This window comes from Ursus americanus, chromosome 2 (assembly GCF_024610735.1).
Source record: "Ursus americanus isolate L20-20 chromosome 2, mUrsAme1.1.p, whole genome shotgun sequence".
Classification (NCBI taxonomy): domain Eukaryota; kingdom Metazoa; phylum Chordata; class Mammalia; order Carnivora; family Ursidae; genus Ursus; species Ursus americanus.
The window spans coordinates 87108952-87133629 of NC_142128.1; the positions used below are offsets into that span (position 1 = coordinate 87108952).

The 24678-nt window shown below is 34.8% G+C and overlaps 1 protein-coding gene across 2 annotated transcripts in view; it reads right to left on the reverse strand.

Moving 5' to 3' along the window:
• Positions 1-223: 223 nt before the first annotated feature.
• Positions 224-24678, reverse strand: part of LOC123801434 (complement factor H-like) — a 38056-nt gene continuing 13601 nt past the window's right edge. For both annotated transcript variants that reach the window (XM_045811449.2, XM_087858530.1), the window contains 8 exons: positions 19512-19688; positions 17877-18059; positions 17579-17758; positions 11091-11252; positions 8201-8383; positions 7523-7732; positions 1197-1370; positions 224-749 (listed from right to left, as the gene is read on the reverse strand). In XM_045811449.2, the coding sequence (XP_045667405.2) occupies positions 553-749; positions 1197-1370; positions 7523-7732; positions 8201-8383; positions 11091-11252; positions 17579-17758; positions 17877-18059; positions 19512-19688 (1466 nt within the window). In that variant the 3' untranslated portion in view covers positions 224-552. The remainder of the gene's footprint in view (positions 750-1196; positions 1371-7522; positions 7733-8200; positions 8384-11090; positions 11253-17578; positions 17759-17876; positions 18060-19511; positions 19689-24678) is intronic.

Below are 24678 nucleotides of genomic sequence, written 5' to 3' on the forward strand. Positions count from 1 at the left end.
TACTGATGTACTATATGCTGGCTAATTGAACATAATAATAAAAAAAATTAAAAAATAAAAATATCAAATAGATTCAAATGAGAGTATAATATCCTGTAAATGCATGCTCTAAGCATACATCCATTTCAATAATTATCTGCTAGAGTACCAATGGTCTAAACTATCAAGGGAAAAACTGATTTATTTTTATTCTTTTTATTATTCATTAAATATTTTAATGTAATATTTTTCCAACTTTATTAAGATATAATTGACAAATAACATTCTGTAAACTCAAGTTGTACAACATGATGATTTGATATACATATACAGTGCTAAATGATTATCATAAGATTAATTAACACTTCTATCACTTCACATAATTACCATTTTGTGTGGTGAGAACATTTATGGTCTACTCTCTTAACAACTTTCAAATATATAACACAGTTTTGTTAACTAAAACCATCATGTTGTACGTTAAACTCCCAGAATTTAATCATCTTATAACTGAAGTTTGTACCCTTTGATGAATAAATGTACATATTTTAGGACAGCATTTTAACCATTGTTTTATCCACAAACAGGATATGCCAATTTCCCTTCCCGACAGGTTACTCGGAATGTATGTTGTGGTGTCTTTTTACGATATCCATACATACATGTAAATTCAACAATATCTCCCATTCTTGCAGAAATTTGTTTCTCATTACCCCAGCGTAATCGTATGTTAGATATTCTCATGATTTCTTTGGATAGCACACATGAATCTGAAAGTACAAAAATTTAACAAAAAACATTAAGTAGTAAATCAGCATTTTCCCCAGACTTTTGGACTTTCAAGTGGAATCTTCCACACTGTTCAAGACTTCATTCTCAAAATCTTTTCTAAACCAACTGATTGAAAATCTGTTGGGTATGTTTAAATCATTTTAAGCAATGAATGATGTAAAAATGAGGTACTATGTTTAGTCTGCAATAATTAAGCATTATAATCAAAGATTCATAATGTCAATTATGAATTAAATTATGAATTAAAGAATATTTTGCTTCCTGAACAATAATTTTTTAAACTTTATTTCCTCACATATTGATATTTGATAGCTAAGAATTCAACAGAATGACTCTTAATCCATGAAAATTCTATTATAAATAGCAAAACATCATATTCACTACACTGATTTTCCCACTATCCATGAGAACATTAAAATATTTACCTAAGCACTTCGGTGGTTCTGACCACTGTCCATTACTACATATTACATTCCTATTTCCCTGAAGTTCATAGAAGGCCTGGCATCGGTACTCAACTGATGATCCTGGAGCGTAAGCTGGTAATGGGAATGAGGTAATGTCTCCATTGTCGATAGGTGGAGGGGGCCCACATTTTCCTTTAGAGTTTAAAAGACATTATTTGATTTATTGAAAGGCCAAAGAAAAACAGGTTAAAGCAATAAAAATATAGTATGATACTTAATGCCAACACTTGTAATATCTGCTCACATAAATGACTCATTAAAGAAATTTAAATCACAGAAACTGAAAAGCACACATTTAAGCCCTATTTATCACACATGAAAGCACACAGAAGCATTAACAAATACATCTGCTTTGCAGTATTGTGATATTAAAATGTTTTTCTTAATGAATAAATGCTGGATAGATGGATCGCTAATATAAACAAAGAGACTTGCTATATACAACATACACAGCATCTATTGAATCTCTAGTCATTGTTTATTGATTTTCACTTTTATTACAAAAGAAACATCTACTTCGTTAATAAAAGTCAAAGAACTACACATTTGTATAATGTGAAAGGGAATTGGTGGCTCCTATTCTGGACATGATGAGGTAGAAACATTTCTGTTTATCACTTCTGCTAATTATAACTAAAAATCCTGAACATATTGCAAAAACCCACCATAAGAGACTATGAAAGATGGAGACAAGAAGTCAATGTTTCCAGGACCCCAGAATTTAAGGACTCATACTGTAGTGAGTTATTTGGTTTTTCATCTTGCTTTCTATGAATCCTGGACTAGGCACTGAAGAAGACTGTAACCCAGAAATGATATCAAATTCAGGCAAAAAAAAGAAAAAGTTCCCAAGAATTTCTTTTGTCTCTTTAGACAAAGGCTCAGGAGAGGAGTAACCTAACAAAACAAACATTTTCTTACAATACTTAAATTACCTCAGAAAAATATCATAAAAGAAACCTAGGACCACCCCTCTCCCCACCTTGATCGCAGAGGCCAAGTGAGGAGCCCAGACTTACACCCTGCATGGTAGTAATAGGAGCCTGATAAATAAAAGACTTCAATAAAATCCAAAGTCTTAAAACACAATACCCAAAATGTCCAGAAAATATTGAAAATCATTTGTCATGCCAAGGACCAGAAATATCTAAAAAGGGAAAGATAATCAACAGAAGACCACACTAAGATGACACAGATATTGGAATTATTTGACAATGGTTTTTTAAAATCCAATGGGAAGTATAGAACTGAAAAATATAATAATAAAAAGTTTTAGAAGCCTACTGGATGGCTCAATTATAGATCTCAGATGACGGAAGGATACACAAACAAATATAGAATACAGATTATTTACTTTGAAAATAGACTGAAAACAACAACAAAAAGTAGACAGAGCTTCAAGGACCTGTGGGAAGATAGCAAAAGACTGGGTACACAGAAAGGGAAAACAAAGAGGTTGGAGATTAAAACAATAAAACAACTTCCAAAAATAATGGCTGAAAATTTCCCAAATTGGACATAAGACATAAATCTACACATTAAAAAGGCTGAACAGGATAAACCTAAAAAAGTCGTGCTAAGATACATTGTAATCAAACTGCTGAAAACTACCGAGAAAAGGAAAAAATATATATATCAAAAGCAGCTAGGGGCAGCCGGGTGGCTCAGTCGTTAAGCGTCTGCCTTCGGCTCAGGTCACGATCCCAGGGTCCTGGGATCGAGCCCCACATGGGGCTCCCTGCTCAGTGGAGAACCTGCTTCTCCCTCTCCCTATCCCTCTCTCCCTGCTTGTGTTCCCTCTCTCACTGTCTCTCTCTCTCTGTCAAATAAATAAATAAAATCATTAATAAATTTTTAAAAAGCAGCTAGATAGAAATTATGCAAACCTATAGGGGAAAGAGGATTCCAATATTGGTGGGGTTCTCATCTGTCACCATGGAGCCAGAAAGAAGTGACAACACCTCCCAAGTGCTGGAAGACGAGAACTGTCACCCCCAAATTCTATATGCAGAGATACTATCCTGTAGGATCTAAGGGTGAAATGAAGACATTCAGAGACAAAGGAAAACAGAGACTTTGTCTGCAGCAGACCTGTCCTTAAAGAATTGCTCAAGGAATTCTTCAAGTTAAAAGGAAAAGATAACAAGGATGGAGACTTCAGGAAGGAAGAAAAAAACCCAATAGAATTAATAAAAATAGGGGTAAATGTAATACACGATCTTTTTCCTAATGAGTTTGTTATGTTTGATATTTTGTAAAATTATATAATTTACTGTGGTGCTCATTATATGTAGAGAAAATACCTAAGAGCTTTATGTTACAAATGTGGGGAGAGTAAATGGACCTTCCCACATTTCACTTGATGCAGTAAAATGTCAATACCAGGGGGACCGATAAGCTATATATGTGCATCTTCATACCACCAGCAACACTAACAAAACTATACAACGAGATCTGTTTAAAAATAATATAGATATATCAAAATAAAATAATTTTAAAATGTTCCAAAAATCCACAGGGAAGGCAAGAAAGCAGGAATGAGAAACAGAGGAAACACACATAAATAATCTTACACAGCTCCTACTCTATCAATAATTACTTTATGTGTAAATATTTGGGGTTTTAAGATTTTATTTGTCAGAGAGAGAGTGAGCAAGCATGAGCTGCAGGCAGAGGCAGAGGGAGAAGGAGGCTTCCCACTGAGCAAGGAGCCTGACAAGGGACTCGATCCCAGGACCCTGAGATCATGACCTGAGCTGAAAGTAGACACTTAATCAACTGAGCTACCCAGGCATCCCTGCATAAATGGTTTAAATACTTCAGTTAAAAGAGTGGAAATGACAGGGTGGACACATAAACAAGACTCAACTATAAAAGAAACTCACTTCAAACATGAAAACACAGGTGGGCTCAAAGTAAAAGACTGGAAAATATATATGCCAGGCAAAAGTTGATTTGAAATACTACAAGGGGCTAATATAATCTCACCCTTGTTGGCTCCCTTTATTTCCTGAACTCTAAATACTAGAGAGTTCTGTGACCAAATACTCGGACTTTATTTTCCCTGTATTCACTAATCCCTGGGATAAACAGATAGTAAGCTACCTTGAAATATAATCCACATGCTGAAGAAGCCCAAATTTATATCACCTTCTATGATCACGCCCCAGCTGCCTATTCCATGTCTCAAAGTGGAATTTCATAGGTGGTCAAATGTACTTAAGTTAGCTTAATACATTTGTTCCTCACGAAATAACTGAGTGTCTTAATGCTTAAGATAGGGAATTTTCCATGATTCCAACTGTTCTTTTAATCTGGTCAAATATTTCATGAAACAAACACTACATTACTTAGTTCAGTCTGGGGGGAAAAATTGAATTTTGATGCCTTCATAACGTACTCTCTGACCAGGTAGATACCTAGGCATCTCGTTTAATATAATAGCGTTTTTCACTCTGGGCGGATTCACACAGGAAACATCTGAGACAGAAAAAAGTAGTATCTCTAATGTAATGATCATTTTGAGTAGTAAATCAACAAGTGAGATTCCAAATATATTTCAAGGGGGACTTAAAATCAATAGTTAATCTTCCATGGAACACTGTTAATTTTAAGAAATTTAGATGTAAGATTGCAGAAAAGGAGATAAAGCAATATTTTTATAAAACTTAAGCTTCTTTGAAAATATTTTTCTGGACATTTCCCTTTGAGTTTAGTAAAATCAATATTACACATCATATAAATTCAAAATCAATTTATAAACCACAATAAATCATAATAAAAATATTATTTGACATCAGAATTTGGCTTACAATCATCAAATTTGCATTTGCATTTCTATCAATTTCCCAAAAGAGGCTGATGTGGCTATTCCAGAGACCACACTCTAAGAACCATTGGGTTATAAGATTACCCAGTGAGTACACAATTTTATCCCTTTGTGTTAAGGCATAAACCTTTGTTCTGGCCTTAAAAAAGATAATCTATGTCTATTTTTTAATGATGCTAAAGGCAATTCTATGTTATATTCCTTTTTTATGTATCTTTTTTTATAATAATATTTTTATTATGTTATTCACCATACAGTACATCCCTGGTTTTTGATGTAAAGTTCAATGATTCATTAGTTGCGTATAACACCCAGTGCTATGTTATATTCTTAAGACACTTTAACAAATAGATTTCATTGAGGCACCTCTGCATATTGGCCTTCCTATCCAGTGGCTCTTAATACACTGTACAATATTGGATTCATCCAACTGGTAATATTCTGGACATTTGTAAGTCACTTTTTCCCCTGATCTATATGATTCCTTCTTTGGGCCTATGAGTATGGCATCACCAAAGTCAGGTAAACTAGAACAATACATTTATTTCTGAAGGAAAAAGAATAGGCACTTGTTCAGTAAATCTTTAAAACCACATAATAGCCAATAACTATAATCTACAACAATTGGTACATATCAAACCAATGAATACTGTACAAAATTTTTCTTATAACTTGAAAAAAATATGTTAGAAGTCTTGACTTAATTATATTGAATGGTTGGTTCTTCTTGGTTTTCTTTTTAAAGTTTTTCTTTAAATTCTAGTTAGCTAATGTATAGAGTAATATTGGTTTCAGGTGTAGAGTTTAGTGAATGGTTCTGTTTATCTAAAGTATAACAGGGGGATGGTGATATAAAAAGCCTAGAGAAATATGGACATGTGTAATGCTTGAGACCATACTACCTACATTTGCATTCTTTTTTGCCCATACAGGCCACCTGCATTATGCATGTATTTCTCATTCTTGCTTCTGCCAAAATCTGCTGCCTTTAATTATGTCAAATATCTTAGAAAATGATATACATATAAGGAGATGACTGACAGGCTAACAGTACATTAAACAATGATGTGATATAAGAACAGAGAATAGAAGTCTGAGAATGTGTAACAGAAGTTGTCCTAAGTGCACACAAGCTGACAGGAAAGTGAAATAATTTGGTTCATGTCACTAACCTTTTATTATTAGGGCTATTAATTCTCTACCAGAATCCAGAACTTTCTGGAGATACCTTGTTAAAGTCTAGTATTATTTAGTTTCATAGTTGTACCATTTATGCTCTGAGTAGAGGATATTCATCAGCCTTAGGGTCAAATTAAAGGCACTATACTTATGCATTCTGGTGGGTGGGACCATTTTCCTCCTAAACATTTAATAAATGCAGATCCATTAATCCCAAAACCTTCGGCACGGCTGTAAGTGACTTCTCATTCCATACTGGTAACTAGGTAATGTATGAGGTAGAATAACGTGCATCATCAAATATGGTGGGTAACCCGGGAGTCCTTTAAAAAATGAAAAAAATTACTCCATGTTTCACAAACTCTGAAATTTAATTTTATGTGCCAGTTGCCATATTTTGTAGTGTTATTTAAAAAGATATGATCACATAGGAGCTACGGTCATATCACAGAGCAGGTGCACAGATGCTTCCTAAAACCATCGTTCTGTGTGTGTGTCCAGCTGCCAACCTGAGCAAGAACTTGAAACTAAAAATGTCGACATATCTAGCAAAGAGATTTCAATGCTTCTCAAACCAATAATGAATAATAAAAGGAAAAACACTGAGAATTAATCATCTTAAAAGTACCACATATTGTAAGAAGTCAGAAGGAACACTGTAGGAAAAACAAGAATTTTGTTTTCAAAGATCCATTTTGCCTTTGTATGTGTTTTTTTTTTTAAGATTTTATTTATTTATTTGAGAGACAGCCAGAGAGAGAGGGAACACAAGCAGGGGGAGTGGGAGAGGAAGAAGCAGGCTCCTAGCGGAGGAGCCAGATGGGGGGCTCGATCCCAGAACACCGGGATCACGCCCTGGGCCGAAGGCAGACACTTAACGACTGCGCCACCCAGGTGCCCCAAAAAACAAGAAATTTTTTTTAAAAACCTCCTGGCAAAGCGGGCACTACAACTCACATAAACTGAATGTGACTAGGTAAACTTATACGAATAGGGAGGTTTAGTGTTACTGTGACTCTAGTTTTAATTTTTTAAATGCCATAATTAAAAGTGACCCTATAATGAATAATAAAATGAACAAAAATAGGATTGATTTGATTATACAAAAATTGAGTTTGGTAAAATGCATAAACATAAATGATTTTTAAATACTTAGATATAAGTGATTTCATATATTTAGAAACCTAAAGGATTCTGTATCATGACTTTGATGACAACTGATTATTTTCAATGAATTGCACTGAAAATAGAATTTTAGTTTGCATACTGTCCTCACCTACACACTGAGGTGGAGAACTCCATTTTCCCATGTAGCACGTTATCCCGTCTTCTCCAGATAACCTGAAACCATCTTCACAAATATAACTTAATTTAGTGCCATGTGCATAAAGCCTGGGATTAAATGTTTCTTTCCTTTCTTCTGAAGAACCAGATGCTTTCATGATTCCATGTTCTATATGAGGAGGTTGAGAACATGGAATCTTTTCTGTATGAAGAACAGAGATCAAAGAGTCAAGCACCAATACAATGCTTACATTGAAAAATACAATCAAACACTACTTGGGATTTTAAAATAAAGACAATGTGAACAAATTAAATCATTTAAAACTGAAATATTTGCAACTTGCAAGCATATATGTCTCCATAATATCTATGCTACTATCCTCTTGTTCAATATGCCCCTTCGTTCTTGTCTTGCTCATCATAGGGAGTAAAATAGGCATAAAAGGAGATTTTATCTCATGTCTACGTAGTAACCCAAAGTTTTTGTCTGTGTTCATTTCACCGAATCCGTGAAAGAATGCTGATTGATTTGTATACTGAGATTGTAATTTACTGTTTCAAGATAAAGTGGAATATAGAGAAGGTCTTCCTCTTGTTCATTTACAGAAAACATAGGGGAGTGTTAACTTCATTTGAAAGAACATCAGAAAGCAAATTATGCACTACTGACCAACACAGCGTGGTATTGACTGCCATCTTCCACCTTTACACACAATTTCTTCTGCATCCTGAATTACATAATTTTCTTGACAGAGAATAGATATTTTTTCTCCATCCTGGTAATTCACTGTAGTTGTCATATCTTGAGCATTGGGAATCTGAGGTGGAGGTGGGCATGGCTGCATTTGTAGCTCTAAAAATATTAAAATTAGATTTCTTGATTTAAAAATCACAGGTTAAAAATATCAGAAGGATAATTAAGCAGAAAACTCAAAATGATGCATCATAAATGATCGCATTAATAATGGCATTCTGGGTTTAAATATGTTCTACTCTTCAGCTTGGACAGTACTTTAGTATATCGCGTTTGGCTTATTCTCATGGTTTTCTTTGTACTTTCTTCTTTTCATTCTTTCTGTGATCAATCTTGCATAGTTTAGATAAAACCTCTTTTAATTATTTCTAACCATTAGGATGTTCTAGCTGAATTACTCACTCAGTATCAGGCACTCAATAAAGACTGCTATCAAGATCTTTTTTACAGATGTCCACAATCAAATGTATTGGGATTGGATTAAAACCTTCACAGGATATTCTACCAAAGGAAGGTGATTAGCCACAGGAAGAATTACATTTAGTTAACTATCAATTGGTCTGATACAAATTCTTGGCCAAGATAAGAATGAAATATGTTCACTAGTGATTTATAGTATGTTACTTAACATCCCAAACTCCCTGGAGATATCATTTACTAGCTTGCCCACGCTGTTTAAAGATATATAGACTGATGAACAGTTCAATGGATTAGACAGCCTGACTTTAGTAACATAACCAGTGGGATATAAAAGACTTCTCTATAAACTACTGTCTGAACTCCCATAAAACACCTTGGATATATCTGGGCAGTTAATAATTTGAAGGCAAAGCATGTCCTGGTCAACTGAGGAAGGACTCTGGATGACTATACCTGGAAGCTTTTAGAACTCTCTATGATTTCTTGATTTTGCTTTCTCCTGTCACACCATATCTTTATTTCATTAAGGTTTTTGTGAGTATATACTGGGAAGTTGTCGAAGTCCTTTCAGTTGTCCACATTTTATATTCAGTTCAGGGAAATATCTGAGTAAACTTCATTCATGTTACTAATGTCAAATCTTCTATGAGTATTGTATATTTCATAAAAAATATTTTTACTTGGAGTGCCTGGGTGGCTCAATCAGTTACGTGTCTGCCTTTGGCTCAGGTCATGATCCCAGAGTCTTGGGATGGAGCCCCACCTCAGGTTTCCTGCTCAGCAAGGAGTCTGCTTCTCCCTCTCTCTCTGCCCCTCCCCCTGCATCGTGTTCTCTCTCTCACTCTCTCAAATAAATAAATAAAATATTTTAAATATATATTTTTCTTTTATTTAAGTATCTTGGCATATTTTTTTCAATGTATTCTCTTTTATGTCTGATGTTTAACCATTTTTTGTCCTAATAATCTAAACTTATACTTCCTCTTGATAAGCCTAGCCAGAAATTGATGTACTTACCAGATTTCCCTAAAAGCTGAATTATTATTCTGTAAACCAGATGTTTATGCTTTTTTTAGCTTCTCATTATATCAATTTATACTTTAATTGTTCATTCCTTCCAAGTTCTTTGGGTCTATGTTCTTTTCTAAATTCTAGATGGTAATTCCTATTTTTTTATTTTGTTCCTTGTCTTAGAATGCATGGTTTAAAGCTATAGATATCTTTGCCTTTGCTCTGTCCCATAGATTTCAATGTGTACTGCTATCATTGTTATTTTGTGTATTTTCTTTATTTCTGTTATATATTCTGTTATTTCTGTTATAACCACCCATTTCATTACACAAGCAGATACCTTATAGAAATTCATAAGCTTTCCTTGAAAATTTTTTGGAAATGAAAAGACCAGAATAAGTAAAACAATTTTGAAAAGCAAGAACATAATTGGAGAATACAAGACTTATTATAAAGCAATGTGGCAGGAATAAGAATAGAAAAATGGATACATGGGCTGATAGAGTCTAGAAATAGGTCAATATTTACATAGTTAACTGATTTTCATTTCAAAGTCTTTTCCACACATATTGCTAGAACAACTGGCATCTATATTTTTTAAATCAACCCCTATTTTACACCAAACTCAAAAAGTAAAGTAAGATGGATGATATACCTAAATATAAATGCTAAAACTCTAAAGCTTCTAGAATTTAATGTAGAGCACATGTACTTCATTGCATGTAAATATTTATTTCCTGTCAAAAAAGAACTAAAAAATATGTTGAAATGTAGATAGTAGATTGGATTTCCCTATTGGTATGACACTACTTTCTATGTATTCTAGGCTTGAGAAAATTGGTTAAAATATTGAAGATAGTGAGATAAGGTGTCCTACAGATAGAGAAGAGAGAGACAAAATACAAAAAGTGGAAAACTGGAATATAAAGCCTGTGCTATTCAATTAGAATTGGTAGTGTTAATAGGATGCAGAGGTTTCAAGACAGATAAACACATAAATAAAAAGATGATTAGAGAGATAATACATACATAAATATATACATGGATAGATATGTAAATGGATATATAGATACACAGATACATACTAGTTATAGGCATAGGTATGGGCATAGGCACATTTGTGTGTAATAAAAGGAGTTACAAGCCCTTGCAATAGTAATGAGTACACCTACAGCCCAGATGTTAATTTCCAACCAAGTTTCTAGGTGGTTTGTTATATAGCTAATACACATGATACAATCAATATTTAAAAGCAGTGTTTCAGTTATGTTTTATTATTTGAATAATGAATAGCTAATTTTTTAAGACATAAGATCATTCCTTTACAAGTCAGAAAGAAATCAAATTCTTGAAAATATTATAAATAAGAGCTTACTTGTACAGGCTATTTCAGGATCCCATCTTCCATTTATGCAGATTGAGTGTTTGTGTTCTGATCTTCCTTTACATCTGTAACTTATGTTGGTGTTATGACCAAATTCAACCACCTCATAGTCAAATAACTGTGACACTTTACATTTCTTAAGTTCATTGGTTGCTGTAAAATGAAAATATTCCCTTGAAAAGACTAATTATAAAAATCAAAACAACTACTACATAAAAAATAGCTATAGAGAGCTGGAACAAACAATTTTAAAATTTGTATAGAACCAGAAAAGTCCCTGAATAGCTAAAGGAATGTTGAAAAAGAAAACCAAAGCTGGAGGCTTCACAATCCCAGACTTCAAGCTGTCTATTACAAAGCTGTCATCAAGACAGTATGGTACTGGCACAAAAACAGACACATAGATCAATGGAACAGAATACAGACTCCAAAAATGGACCCTCAACTCTATGGTCAACTAGTCTTCAACAAAGCAGGAAAGAATATCCAATGGAAAAAAGACAGTCTCTTCAATAAGTAGAGCAGGGAAAATTGGTCAGCCACTTGCAGAAGAATGGAACTGGACCATTTCCTTACACCATACACAAAAATAGACTCAAAATGGATGAAAGACCACAATGTGAGACAGGAATCCATCAAAATCCTAGGGGAGAACACAGACAGCAACCTCTTTGACCTGGGCCTCAGCAACTTCTTTCTAGACAGGTCTCCAAAGGCAAGAGAAACAAAGGCAAAAATGAACTATTGGGACTTCATCAAGATAAGAAGCTTTTGCATAGCAAAGGAAACAACTGAAAAACCAAAAGACAACCTACAGAATGGGAGAAGATATTTGCAAATGACATATCAGATAAAGGGCTAGTATCCAAAATCTTTAAGAACTTATCAAACTCATCACCCAAAGAACAAATAATCCAATCAAGAAATGGTCAGAAGACATGAACAGACATTTCTCCAAAAAAGACATCCAAATGGCCAACAGACACATGAAAAAATGCTCCACATCACTTGGCATCAGGGAAATACAAATCAAAACCACAAGATACCACCTCACACCAGTCAGAATGGCTAAAATTAACAAGTCAGGAAATGACAGATGTTGGCGAGGATGTGGAGAAAGGGGAACACTCTTACACTGTTGGTGGGAATGCAAGCTGGTGCAGCCACTCTGGAAAACAGTATGGAGGTTCCTCAAAAAGAGCTACCCTATAACCCAGCAATTGGCCTACTAGGTATTTACCCCAAAGATACAAATGTAGTGATCTGAAAGTGCATCTGCACCCCAATGTTTATAGCACCAATGTCCATGATAGCCAAACTATGGAAAGAGCCTAGATGTCTGTCGACAGATGAATGAATAAAGAAGAGGTGATATATATATATGATATAAATATCATGGAATACTACTTGGCCAACAAAAAAAATGAAATCTTGCCATTTGCAATGACACAGATAGAACTAGAGGGTATTATGCTAAGTGAAATACATCAATCAGAGAAAGACAATTATCATATAATCTCACTGATATGTGGAATTTAAGAAACAAAACAGAGGATCATAGGAGAAGAGAGGGAAAAATAAAACAAGACAAAATCAAAGAGGAAGACAAACCATAAGAGACTTTTAAATCATAGGAAACAAACTGAGAGTTGCTGGAGGGGAGAGGTGTCGGGGGACGGGACAACTGGGTAATGGGCATTAAGGAGGGCACATGATATAAAGACCACTGGGTGTTGAATAAGACTGATGAATCACTGACTCTACCTCTAAAGCTAATAATAACTATATGTTAGTTAATTGAATTTAAATTTTTAAAAAAGTATAAAAATAGGTATAGAGTCCATAGTCTAATGAAATTAGACTTCATGCTCATAAATTCCACTGAGTCATCCTGATCATACCGCATGAGAGGGGCTAGCATGTATGAGTGTAAGTCTTGTACCCACTTTGAAATATCAGAGAAAATATCCATCACAAAGACATTTTGCACTTTGTGGAATGGAAGACCATAAAAGGTTTTTTTTTTTTTTTTTTGATGATGTACATAGGGAATAGTCATCACATAACTGAATTTGGGCCCATTTTTGAAATCTGTGCAAATGTTCACAATTATTTGCTTCCTTATTTCAAGCATCTCTATATTATTTGTAATCCATAATCTTAAATATTAAAATAAGAACAATTATTTGTGGAAATAGAATATATGAAATTGCCAACTTAAATACATTTTGTCAAAAATGATAATGTGATATAATTTTAAAAGTACATCTAAGATGTATAGGATATGAATATTTAAGCAAATATTTTGTATGATCACCAAAAGACAGAGACAGGTACTTGGAATAAGAAATTGGGTGTTTACACAGAAATAGTAAAAATAATCCTAAAATTTGCATGGAACCACAAAAGACCCTGAATTGCCAAAGAAATCTTGACAAAGGAAGATGCTAGAGCCATCACAATCCCTGATTTCAAACTATTATATAACAAACCTATATAAACCAAAACAATATGGTACTGGCGTACAAACAGACACATAGATCAATGTAACAGAATAGGGAGCCCAGAAAAAAATCCACATATACGGTCAGTTAATTTACGACAAAAAAGCCAAGAATATACAATGGGGAAAGGACAGTCTCTTCAATAAACAATGTTGGAAAAACTGAGGAGCCATATGCAAAAGAATGAAACTGGACAACTATACTATACCATATACAAAAATCAACTTAAAATGGGTTAAAAACTTAAATGTAAGACCTAAAACCATAAAATTCCTGGAAGAAAACATAGTAAGTTCCTTGACATCAGTCTTGATGATGTTTTTTTTGGATCTGACTCCCAAGCCAAAGGCAACAGAAGCAAAAAATAAACCAGTGGGACTACATCAAAGTAAAAAGCTTCTGCACAGCAAAGGAAACGATCGTAATGAAAAGGTGACCTACTGAATGGGAGAAAATATTTGCAAATCAGATATCTGATAAAGAGGGTTAGGAGCCAAAATATATAAGAAACTCATATAACTCAATAGCAAAGAAAACTAAATAATCTGATTAAAAAATGGGTGGAGGACCTGAAGAGACCTTTTTTTTTTTTGAGAGAGAGAGAGAGAGATGATGTGCACGAGTGCAAGCAGGGGAGGGGAGGGGCAGAGGGAGAGGGAGAGAAAGAATCTTAGGCAGGCTCCATGCCCAGCATGTAGCCTGACGCTGGGCTCGATCTCACAACTCTGAGATCATGACCTGAGCTGAAATCAAGAGTTAGATGCTTAACCAACTGACCCACCCAGGTGCCCTGAAGAGACATTTTCCCAAACAAGACATACGAATGGCCAACAGGCACATGGAAAGATGTTCAACATCTCTAACCATCAGGGAAATGCAACTCAAAACCACACAATGTGATATGGCCTCACACCTGTGGCTATTATCAAAAAGACAAGAAATAACAAGTTTTGATGAAGATGTGGGGAAAATGGATCCCTTGTGCACTACTGGTAGGAATGTAAATTGTTATAACCACTTTGGAAAACAGTATGGAGGTTCACCAAAAAAATTTAAAATAGAACTACCATATGGTCTAGCAATTTCACTTCTAAGTATTTATCTGAAAAAAAAATGAAAACACTAATTCGAAAAGATGTGCACCCCCATATTTATTGCGGCATTATTTACAATAGCCAAGGTAGGAAAGCAATCTAAATGTCCATCAACTCATGAATGGATAAAGAAGAGGTGGTATATAAATACAATAGAATATTATTCAGCCATAAAAAACAATAAAATCTATCCATTTGCAACAACATGGATGGAACTTAGGGCATTATGATAAGGAAAATAATTCAAATAAATACCATATCATTTACTTATATGTGGAATCTAAAAAAAACAAAACAAAAGCTCATGGATATAAAGAACAAATTGGTAATTACCGGAGGTGGTGGTGGGTGAAATGGGTGAAGGGAGTCAAATACAAACTTCCAGTTATAAAATAAATAAGTCGTGGGGATGTAATGTACAGCATAATGACTATAGTTAACAACACTGTGCTGCATATTTTTAAGTTACTAAGAAAGTAGATCTTGAGGGACACCGTGGCCCAGTCAGTTAAGCCTCTGACTCTTGATTTTGGCTGAGGTCATGATCTCAGGGTCAGGAGATCGAGCCCTGCCTCAGGCTTCACGCTGGGCATAGAGCCTGCTCAAGATTCTCTCTCTCCGTCTCCTGCTGCCCCTCCCCTAACCCTGCTCACACACATGCTTCTTTTCCCTCAAAAAAAAAAAAAAAAATAGACCTTTAAAGATCTCATCACAAGAAAAAAAATTCTGTAAATATATGGTAATGGACATTAACTAGACTTATTGTGATCATTTCACAATGTATACAAATACCAAATCATTACCTTGTATACCTAAAACATAATGCTGCATGTCAATTATAAATAAATAAATATATATAAATTAAAATCCACCTAAAAAAAGAAATTTGTTGTTTAAAGACATGAACTGTCTTCCGTATATACTCTTAGAATCTTTGAGAAGCAATTTTTTTACACCTGATCATCCTATAATCCAATAATATTATAATGCCATAATAATAAACATATTGCTTGCTTCGATATGTTAATTATGGACTATAGAAGCTTTTATATGATATATTTCAATAATTCAATAAAAATGGGAGTCCTTTTTAAAGTGATAAAATCTCTTTGTAGGTCTTTGCCAGTATTTGTCAATGGTTTAAAATGCAGAGTCAGGCAAGGATGAACAGAGGTAAGTCAAGTAACTGGCCAAAGAAAAGTAAAGATTTTGTAATGCAACTTTAAAAAAAAAAAAAGGAGGCTAATTCAAAACAAACTAGAGGCTCAAGGCTTAGTCCTATTTTTAGAACGGGTCCAGGGTGTTGAACAACATAAAACAAGGTATTCCTCAAGGCAGGGTAACTGAAGAAAGATCTATAATCAAGAAGAGTGGTGTTGGTTGCTGTCATGTCCAATTTTTGAAAGGATTTCTTTATTAGAAGAAAATAAACATATGGAGAAGAGTGAAAGGAAGAGTAGAGGTACAAAGTAAATGTTTAGGGGGAAAACTGGAGCAAAACCTAAGCTAGCCAAGAAGGTTCTATTAAATTTAATACAGGTAGAAGACTAATGTTAAGAAGGCAAACTCTGAGGCCGGGGGAGAGCAATCATTGAAGCAGATGTTTTGGTGTAAGTTATGCTGAAACGCTGAGAGTTTTCATGCTTGATATTACCTTGGGTTTTTCCCCCATAGGAAAGAAATGAGGTGAGATCATTTGTGGGGATAGAAGAGCACAAAAATGAGGTTTGGTCTTGGGGTGACTGGCAGTACCTTTGACAGGAATGTGTTGAGCAAACTGTGCTAATAAGCAACGAAATGTATTGACCTGGTTAACAAACTCCTATCAAATGTCTCCTCTATGTCAGCCAGTCTTCTGTGTACTGGGAATACGTCAGTGAACAAAACAAGTACAAGCCTCTGCTCTCCTGTATCTTCTCCTGGGTTAATAAATGCCTAGAAATCAGATGAATAAGTAAGACTGGGCATCCAGGGCTCTCTTTGAATGTAGAACCCAGGAAAACTCTTGGAAAGTACTCATTCAAAGGGAAAAGTGAAAGACCCAAGGTTCTCCAGGTTAGGCCTCTAAGGACAGGATGAGTCAGAAATTTTTTTCCTGGCCCACCTTCGACTGCACCCCTTGACCGAGTTATGCTCCTGTCCAAGAAAGCCTGACAGGCATCCACCCACCCTCCAGCACATGCACTTCTTTGTGCTGCATTCAAAACAGGCTGAGCAATCGTTATTGTTAGAAGCTTTGAGAGAGGCAAGATTCCTATGGGAGTGGAGCAAATGGGTATTTTCTCAACTTCATTTCTTTGTTTTCCAGGGCCTGAAAGAAAGAGTGCCATATAAAAACAAAAATGGTATTTATGTAAAGATAGTTACATTTTCTTGGTAATTGGTGCTCATAGTTTAGTCATATATATACCTGCAAATAAAATTTAGCTTCACACTTATAAACAATGTTAACATCAGGGACAGAAAAATTCATAAATTCAATTGCTAATTAATATTTTTCCTCTGTAGATACATATTGAACTATAAACAACAAATGTTTGAATTCATTATAATTTAAGACCTCACATTTTCACAAATAATCTCTAAATTTCAAAAATATCGTTATATCTATATATATCAAGAAATGCTATTTGGGGCACCTGAGTCGCTCAGTTGGTTAAACGTCTGCCTTGGGCTCAGGTCATGACCCCAGGGTCCTGGGATCGCCCTGCCCTTGTTGGGCTCCCTGCTCAGTGGGGAGTCTGCTGCTCTCTCGCCCTCTGCCCCTCCACCCAGCTTGTGCTCTCACTCATACTCTCTCTCAAATAAATAAACAAAATCTTTAAAAAAAAACACTTTTAAAAATTTTTTTAAATTAAGAAAAAAGAAATGCTATTCTTACCAACGCACTGAGGAAGTTGGGTCCACATTCCTCCAGCACATGTAATTGATCTGTGTCCAATCAATGTAAATGTTTCTCTGCAATTGAACTCCACTGAATCTCCATGGTGATAGGGAGGGGCAGAAGACTCAACAACATAGCCATAATCAAGTGCCGGTATATCTCCACATGTAGTGCCCTCTGTAAAAATTTCACAAAAACATGCTTATCTTTAAAAAATAATTTATGTGGTTAAATGAATATAAACAAAAAGTGTTGATTTAATCAAGTTTGAATATTCATGATTTTTATACATTACCAATACATATAGGCAAACTTGTCCATTCTCCATCAACACATTGAATTATATTAGGACCCTTCATCAAAAATCCAGGGTTGCAAACATATTCCACCAATTGATTGTGTTCATAATTTTCTTTGTTTGTTTTTTTAACCTCCCCACTGGGGAGTTGAGGAGGTGTACCACAGGATCTTACTAGCTCTGCAATAGAAATACTGTGTAAATAATGGTTACAGTGTCTATTTTATAACTTGAAAATCCACTAAAATGGAGAGATTTTTTTTCTTTAATCACTTTATTATTCATTACATAATTTCTTATAGCATTCTTAAGCAGTAAAAAAAAAAAAGAGGGGTTTACAACAGATTCATTTCCCAGTTCTATTACTTATATTGAACTAGCCTATTAGTATATCCACACCTTGAAAATACATTCAATATATATATAGGCATAAATCTGGCTAAAGATGTACAAAACTGATAAACTAAAAATGAGAAAGCATCATAGAGATAATCTAAAGGCCCAAACAAAAGAAGAAATACAGTTCAGAAGATTTAATATTGTTAAGATACCAATTTTCCCCAGTGATATTACCCCATTCAAAATCACTGCAGGTTTTTTTGTAGAAATTGACAAACTGATTGTAATATTCACATGGAAATGCAAAGAACCTAGAATGGCTTAAAAAATGAAAAAGAAGAAAAGTTTGAAGGGTTAACATTATGTGGTTTCAATACTTATTACAAAACAGTAATTAAGAAGCTTTGGTTTGGGCATAAAGACAACGACAAAAAACAGAATGGAGTTCAGAAATAGACTCACATCTATATGGACAATTGATTTTTGACAAAGCTGCAAAAGGCAATTCAAGGGGAAATGACCGTTTTTTCTACAAATTGATGTAGAAAAATTGGATACCCATATACAAATCAAATCAGAGCTTTGATTCTATCATATCTCATATACAAAAATTAACTAAAAGTAGAGCATAGACCTTAAATGTAAAACCTAAAACCTTTAGAAAACATAGGAGAAAATCTTCGTGAACTGAGATTTGCAAAATGTCTTAGATATGACACATAAAAAAAATAAAGACATAAAAAATATTTTCTGACTACCTTACAATCCTATAAACATAAGAAACTTCAAGGGTGGACTAAATACCTTGGTAAAACCCCAAATTCAGTTTTGAAAGTATAGTTCAGACAAGTAGGAAAAAGTAACAAAAAAACATGTTCAATGATCTAGATATTCTAAACATGTATCCAAACCAATTAGTAAATATGGCTATATAAGTATATTAATATTCATATTTCATGCACCATTTTATCAAAACCTTTTTTTTTAAAAGTACCATCATCTGAGACAAGAGACAAGCACTTGATCAACATAGTTTAACTTTGATTAAGCCATACATGTAATGGACTTGACCAAAAGTTGCTTAAATTGTTTAGACACAATCAATGAGTTAAGGCCAATGCTATTAAAAGTGTCCAATACTAATGGTGGAATTGTAGGCAAAAGGAAAAGTAACAAAAGTCCCTTTGGTGTCAGACACCCTGCAAATATCTATGGATACTTCCACATATTTCAATAAACAATTGGAGATTAATTTCTAATTCTTGTTTCAGCAATTGTAGGATAAATATTCACCTTTACATGTTGGAAAATTAGGGGACCATCCAAAGTGGTAACACTGAACTGAATCTGGTCCAACTCTTGTCAATCTTTGTCTGCAGGAGAATTTCAACACATCTCCAACTTTATATTTGTCTTTTCTGGGCTCAACAATTAGGTGTTTTTCTAATAAAGGAATCTCACATTCTCTTCCTATAAAAAAGGTAAAAAAATTAATAAGAATATATAATTAATCATTACCAAAGTAAATTTTACATGTGTCACATAATAACGGGGGGGGGGGAGGGCAAGGTATTACATATACAGAGGGGCTTCAGATAAATTCTCTTCTTCGAAAACTGTTGCATTTTAGATTTTATATACCTTCTAAATCCACAAAGGACTCTGAGAAATATTAAGGTGTTGAACAGCAATAGATGTGTCCTAATAATTTATTTGTAAAGTCAGTTTGTCTATAATGGATCTGATTTTTTAAAACTGACATTTATAAAATTTAATGTTATATTTTCCAGACTCTCAAAACAGAAAAGCATTGTCTCACATTAAAACAACTAATGCTACAATTTTTAAATTGCACACTTAAATAAAAATTGGTATTTTGGGTGGCTCAGTCGTTAAGCATCTGCCTTTGGCTCAGGGTGTGATCCCAGGGTCCTGGGATTGAGCTCCGCATCAGGCTCCCTGCTCTTCCGGGAGCCTGCTTCTTCCTCTCCCACTCCCCCTACTTGTGTTCCCTCTCTCGCTGGCTGTCTCTCGTCTCTCTGTCAAATAAATAAATAAAATCTTTTAAAAAAAAATGGTATTTTTGTTTAATATTATTTGGGGACCTAGAACTCTAAAGAGAAACATCTCTATGTATTTTAGTTAGAGGAACATTTAAAAAGTTTAATCGATACTTTGTAAGTGAAGAAATCAAACTAAAACATGAAACAAAATGAAGAAACGTGTTCAAGGATAGTCATATTCTAGGTGTCCTGAATATTTATGCAATATACAACTATCTATTCTTATTTTACCTATAATTATAGTAACTGTTAATAAATTGCTAATTGTTCTGATTCAAATTAGGAAGGTGTAAAATTATTCCTTAAAATTTGTGATATTTGTGACATTGCTAAGTATTATCAAAAACTGCATTTTTCTTATTAGGAATCCTCCTATCTTGCTAACTAACTTATAAAATTAAAAAACTGAAATTTAAAAATTAGAATATTAAAAAGAATATTCATACTATCTATAAGTCAAGTATTAACACATAATCATAAAATTAGATGTAAGACAACTATTTTTAAAAGTAATGCCAAAAATAACTCTGCAAATTTGCTTTTTTGCTTTAATGTTAAGTTTTATAGCTTAGTTGAGAAGGTCACACTTGACGAGAACTACAGGGAATCTCTCCTAAAATTCTATTTCAATCTTCTACATAGCAATTCTTTTATTTGTACGTATCTTTGTTTATACACTTTCTGTTGTATCACATTGTGAAAAAGGTTGCCTTAAACAACACCAAAAACAACAACAATAATAATAATGATAATGATAAGTCCTGGCTGTTGGCTATTTCCCAACTGTTATATAGAGATAGTGACTCTTAAAATGTAATGTAAAGAAGAGTTTGAATGGGCATACCCTGAATTAGAGATATTTATCTTTATCCAAAAGTCAAAATCATAAATCCAGGCACTGATACTTGGAAATGCTAGTACGAATTTTTTTAAGTGTACATTTATTTAAGATTGCTGGAAATACCATTTGGCTTAAGTGGTTTATGATAATAATCCTTTTATTTTTTTTTTAAGATTTTATTTGAGAGAGAGCATGAACGGTGGGGGTCGGGGAGAGAAAAGGACAAGCAGACTCCCCACTGAGTGTGGAGCCCAATGCAGGGCTCGATCCCACAATCCTGAGATCATGACCTGAGCCGAAGTCAGGTCAACCAACTGAGCCATCCAGATACCCCATATTGGAAACCTCTCCCCAAAGGAGAAAATGCCCAGGACAATAAACTCAGATAACAGCCAATCTTTGTGCAATTTTCTGCTACATGGTAGAGGGAAGTTATTTGAAAAGAACACTAAACTGTCCTTTGTTCATTCAACTTTGAGAGGCCTTACCATGCTGGTGAATTCCTACCAATGGGTTCACAAGGTCATAAGTTTTATAAAATTTGCAATAAAAGCCTTATTGGCCACATCAATTTTTACCACTGTCCCTGTCACTCCAACTTCTACTCCATCCCATTTTTCTGACATGTGGCAACATTGGAAATATCACAGGAATTACAGATTCATGACCTTGAATTCTTTTTTAAAGATGGCCCCTCAACATTGTAAAAGTTTCTGATTTCATAAAACTTGGGTCTGCCTCTAATCCCAGAAAAGAAATTCATGATCATCTTAAAAGCCTCCCCTTTTACTTAGAAGAAAATCCAATCTCTTTATGATCCATTTCCTGCCTACACTTCCAGCATAACTGACATCTCTCTCCCCCTGGCAATCCAGACTCCAGGCTTTTTGATCTTTGGATTTTTTAAATAGTTCAAGTTCTTTGCTGCTTCAGCTGTCACACAGACCCCCATCTCTATCCTGAAGTGTTTTCAGCCTTTCTTTGTGCATACGCCGTCCTATAGAAAATAGAGCCCTCCATCCCCACCCTCCCATTTTCCAAGTTCTTGGATTCTTTTGTTTCTTTGAACACAGTTACATATAAAATGTATTTAAAATGTTTTTATCATCTGGTTCATTATTTCACTTAATTCATTGGTTGGTTGGTTTTTGTTTTTGTTTTTTTTCATATTGGAATGATATCTCCCAAAAGGCCCATGTTTGTGGGTTTTCACCATTCTCTCGTGGCCTATTTCTAGCTCATAAACAGGTGTTTGTTGACAGCCTGAATTAATCAGCTTTAACTGGGACCAAGACACTACTAAGCCAGCCTACTTCATCTCAGTAATAAACTCACTGTGTGCCCCTTTCTTGAAGTCTCTATTTTAAACCTTTTTTATTCTTCCTAAGTGTTCTTCTCCTCCTTTCTCCATGCACCGTTCAATCTCAGGTGACTCTGTCTTATAGTTCAAAGGAAAATGGAAACCATCAGCTCCTGCTCCTTTCCAGCATGAGATTTATACATCTGTTTTCCTTCCTTCCTCCTATCACAAAGTTGGAAGTAGCTGTGTTGCCACAGAAACCTCGTGCTTCCGCAGAGCTTCAGTTCCCTTTCCCTCCCACCCCCACAGGGAAATGTCTACCTCGAGTATTCAGTCTCTATTATATCCTATTTAGCATTCACTTGGCTCTAATGTCCTCCATCTTTAAAAAAAAAAAAAAAGAATCTTCCCTTTGGTGTATGATTTCCTCTAGCAATATTCTACATTCCTATTCACCATATTCACACAAACGTCTTGAAAGAGTTAGGACCACACGCTGTACTGAAGTTCTTACTGATCATTTTTCTTCAGTAAACTCTATTTAGGTTCTGCACCATGTATTCCTTCCAAAACTATTTCTGTTACAGTTATTGCTGGCCTCCAAGTAGTCAAATCTGTCATATTTTCAGTCTTCTCGACAGATGTATCAACTTATTTAGTCTACAACCAAAGCAACCTATTGAAACATTAGGACAAGCATACATTTTAAAGCCTTTTACGGATAAAGAGGAGCCAACAAAGCTTCAACTAGGCTTGATACATTGCCCTAAAATACATACTTAGTAAGTAGTGGAATTAGAATGAGAGCCCATCCAGGCTGACCCACAGGTTTCACTTTAATCATTCTGGCATATTTTCTCTCCCTTTAGTCACTTTCTTCTCTCCATTTCTATGACAACATTCATTACTACATTTTTTTCCTCCCAATTTCCACATCCTCCATTTTTTCTGTCTACTTTGCTACCCCTATTCCTCTTCTGTCTGACACCTAAATGTTAGAATGCTTCTGGGCTCAGTCCTGAGCTCTCTGTTCTTGTCATTCTATATTCTTTCCCAATTTGATATCATCATTCATATGGGGATAATCCCAAATGTATATGTCCTGGCTAGACCCATCTATCCAACTCTGTAGTTTACATATCCAAGTTTTATTGTCTGTGGCATCTCAGCCATTGTGTGTCCAAATCAGAACTTGTGATATTCCTCCAAAGTGCTCTCTCTCCTGCCAGCATCGTTTCACAGAAAACCACTGGCATTTACCTGGTTACTTAAAAATAAAAATCAAATAAAACATGAATCCTTGACTTCATACTCTTTCTCACACCCAACATTTAGTAATATTTTCTGTGCTTTCTACCACCAAATATATCCCAAATCTGTCCTCTGTTCTGTATCCACTCAGTCATCACCCTACGTGATCCCCACCTTTCTCACCCTACAAGGACTCCTGAATATTTTGTTGCCTACCACAAGAATAGTATACAAGGCACGGGGGGGGGAATAAAACAACTTTCAGAAATTCAAATCAAATTACATCATTCCTTTTCTTAAACACTCATTTATAGCTTTTTTTAAATATAATAATATTTTTATTATATTATGTTAGTCACCATACAGTACATCCCTGGTTTTTGATGTAAAGTTTGATGATTCATTAGTTGCGTACAACACCCATTGCATCATGCAATACGTGCCCTCCTTACTACCCATCACCAGCCTATCCCATTCCCCCACCCCTCTCCCCTCTGAAGCCCTCAGTTCGTTTTTCAGAGTCCATAGTCTCTCATGCTTCATTCCTCTTTCTGATTACCCCCCCTTTCTTTATCCCTTTCTTCTCCTACCGATCTTCCTAGTTCTTATGTTCCATAGATGAGAGAAATCGTATGATAATTGTCTTTCTCTGCTTGAGTTATTTCACTTAGCATTATCTCCTCCAGTGCCGTCCGTGTTGCAGCAAATGTTGAGAACTCATTCGTTTTGATAGCTGAGTAATATTCCATTGTATATATGGACCACATCTTCTTAATCCAGTCATCTGTTGAAGGGCATCTCGGCTCCTTCCACGATTTAGCTATTGTGGACAATGCTGCTATAAACATTGGGGTGCATATGGCCCTTCTCTTCACTAGGTCTGTATCTTTGGGGTAGATACCCAGTAGTGCAATGGCTGGATCATAGGGTAGCTCAATTTTTAACTTTTTAAGGGACCTCCACACTGTTTTCTCATTTATAGCTTTTTATCAATGATAAAATTAA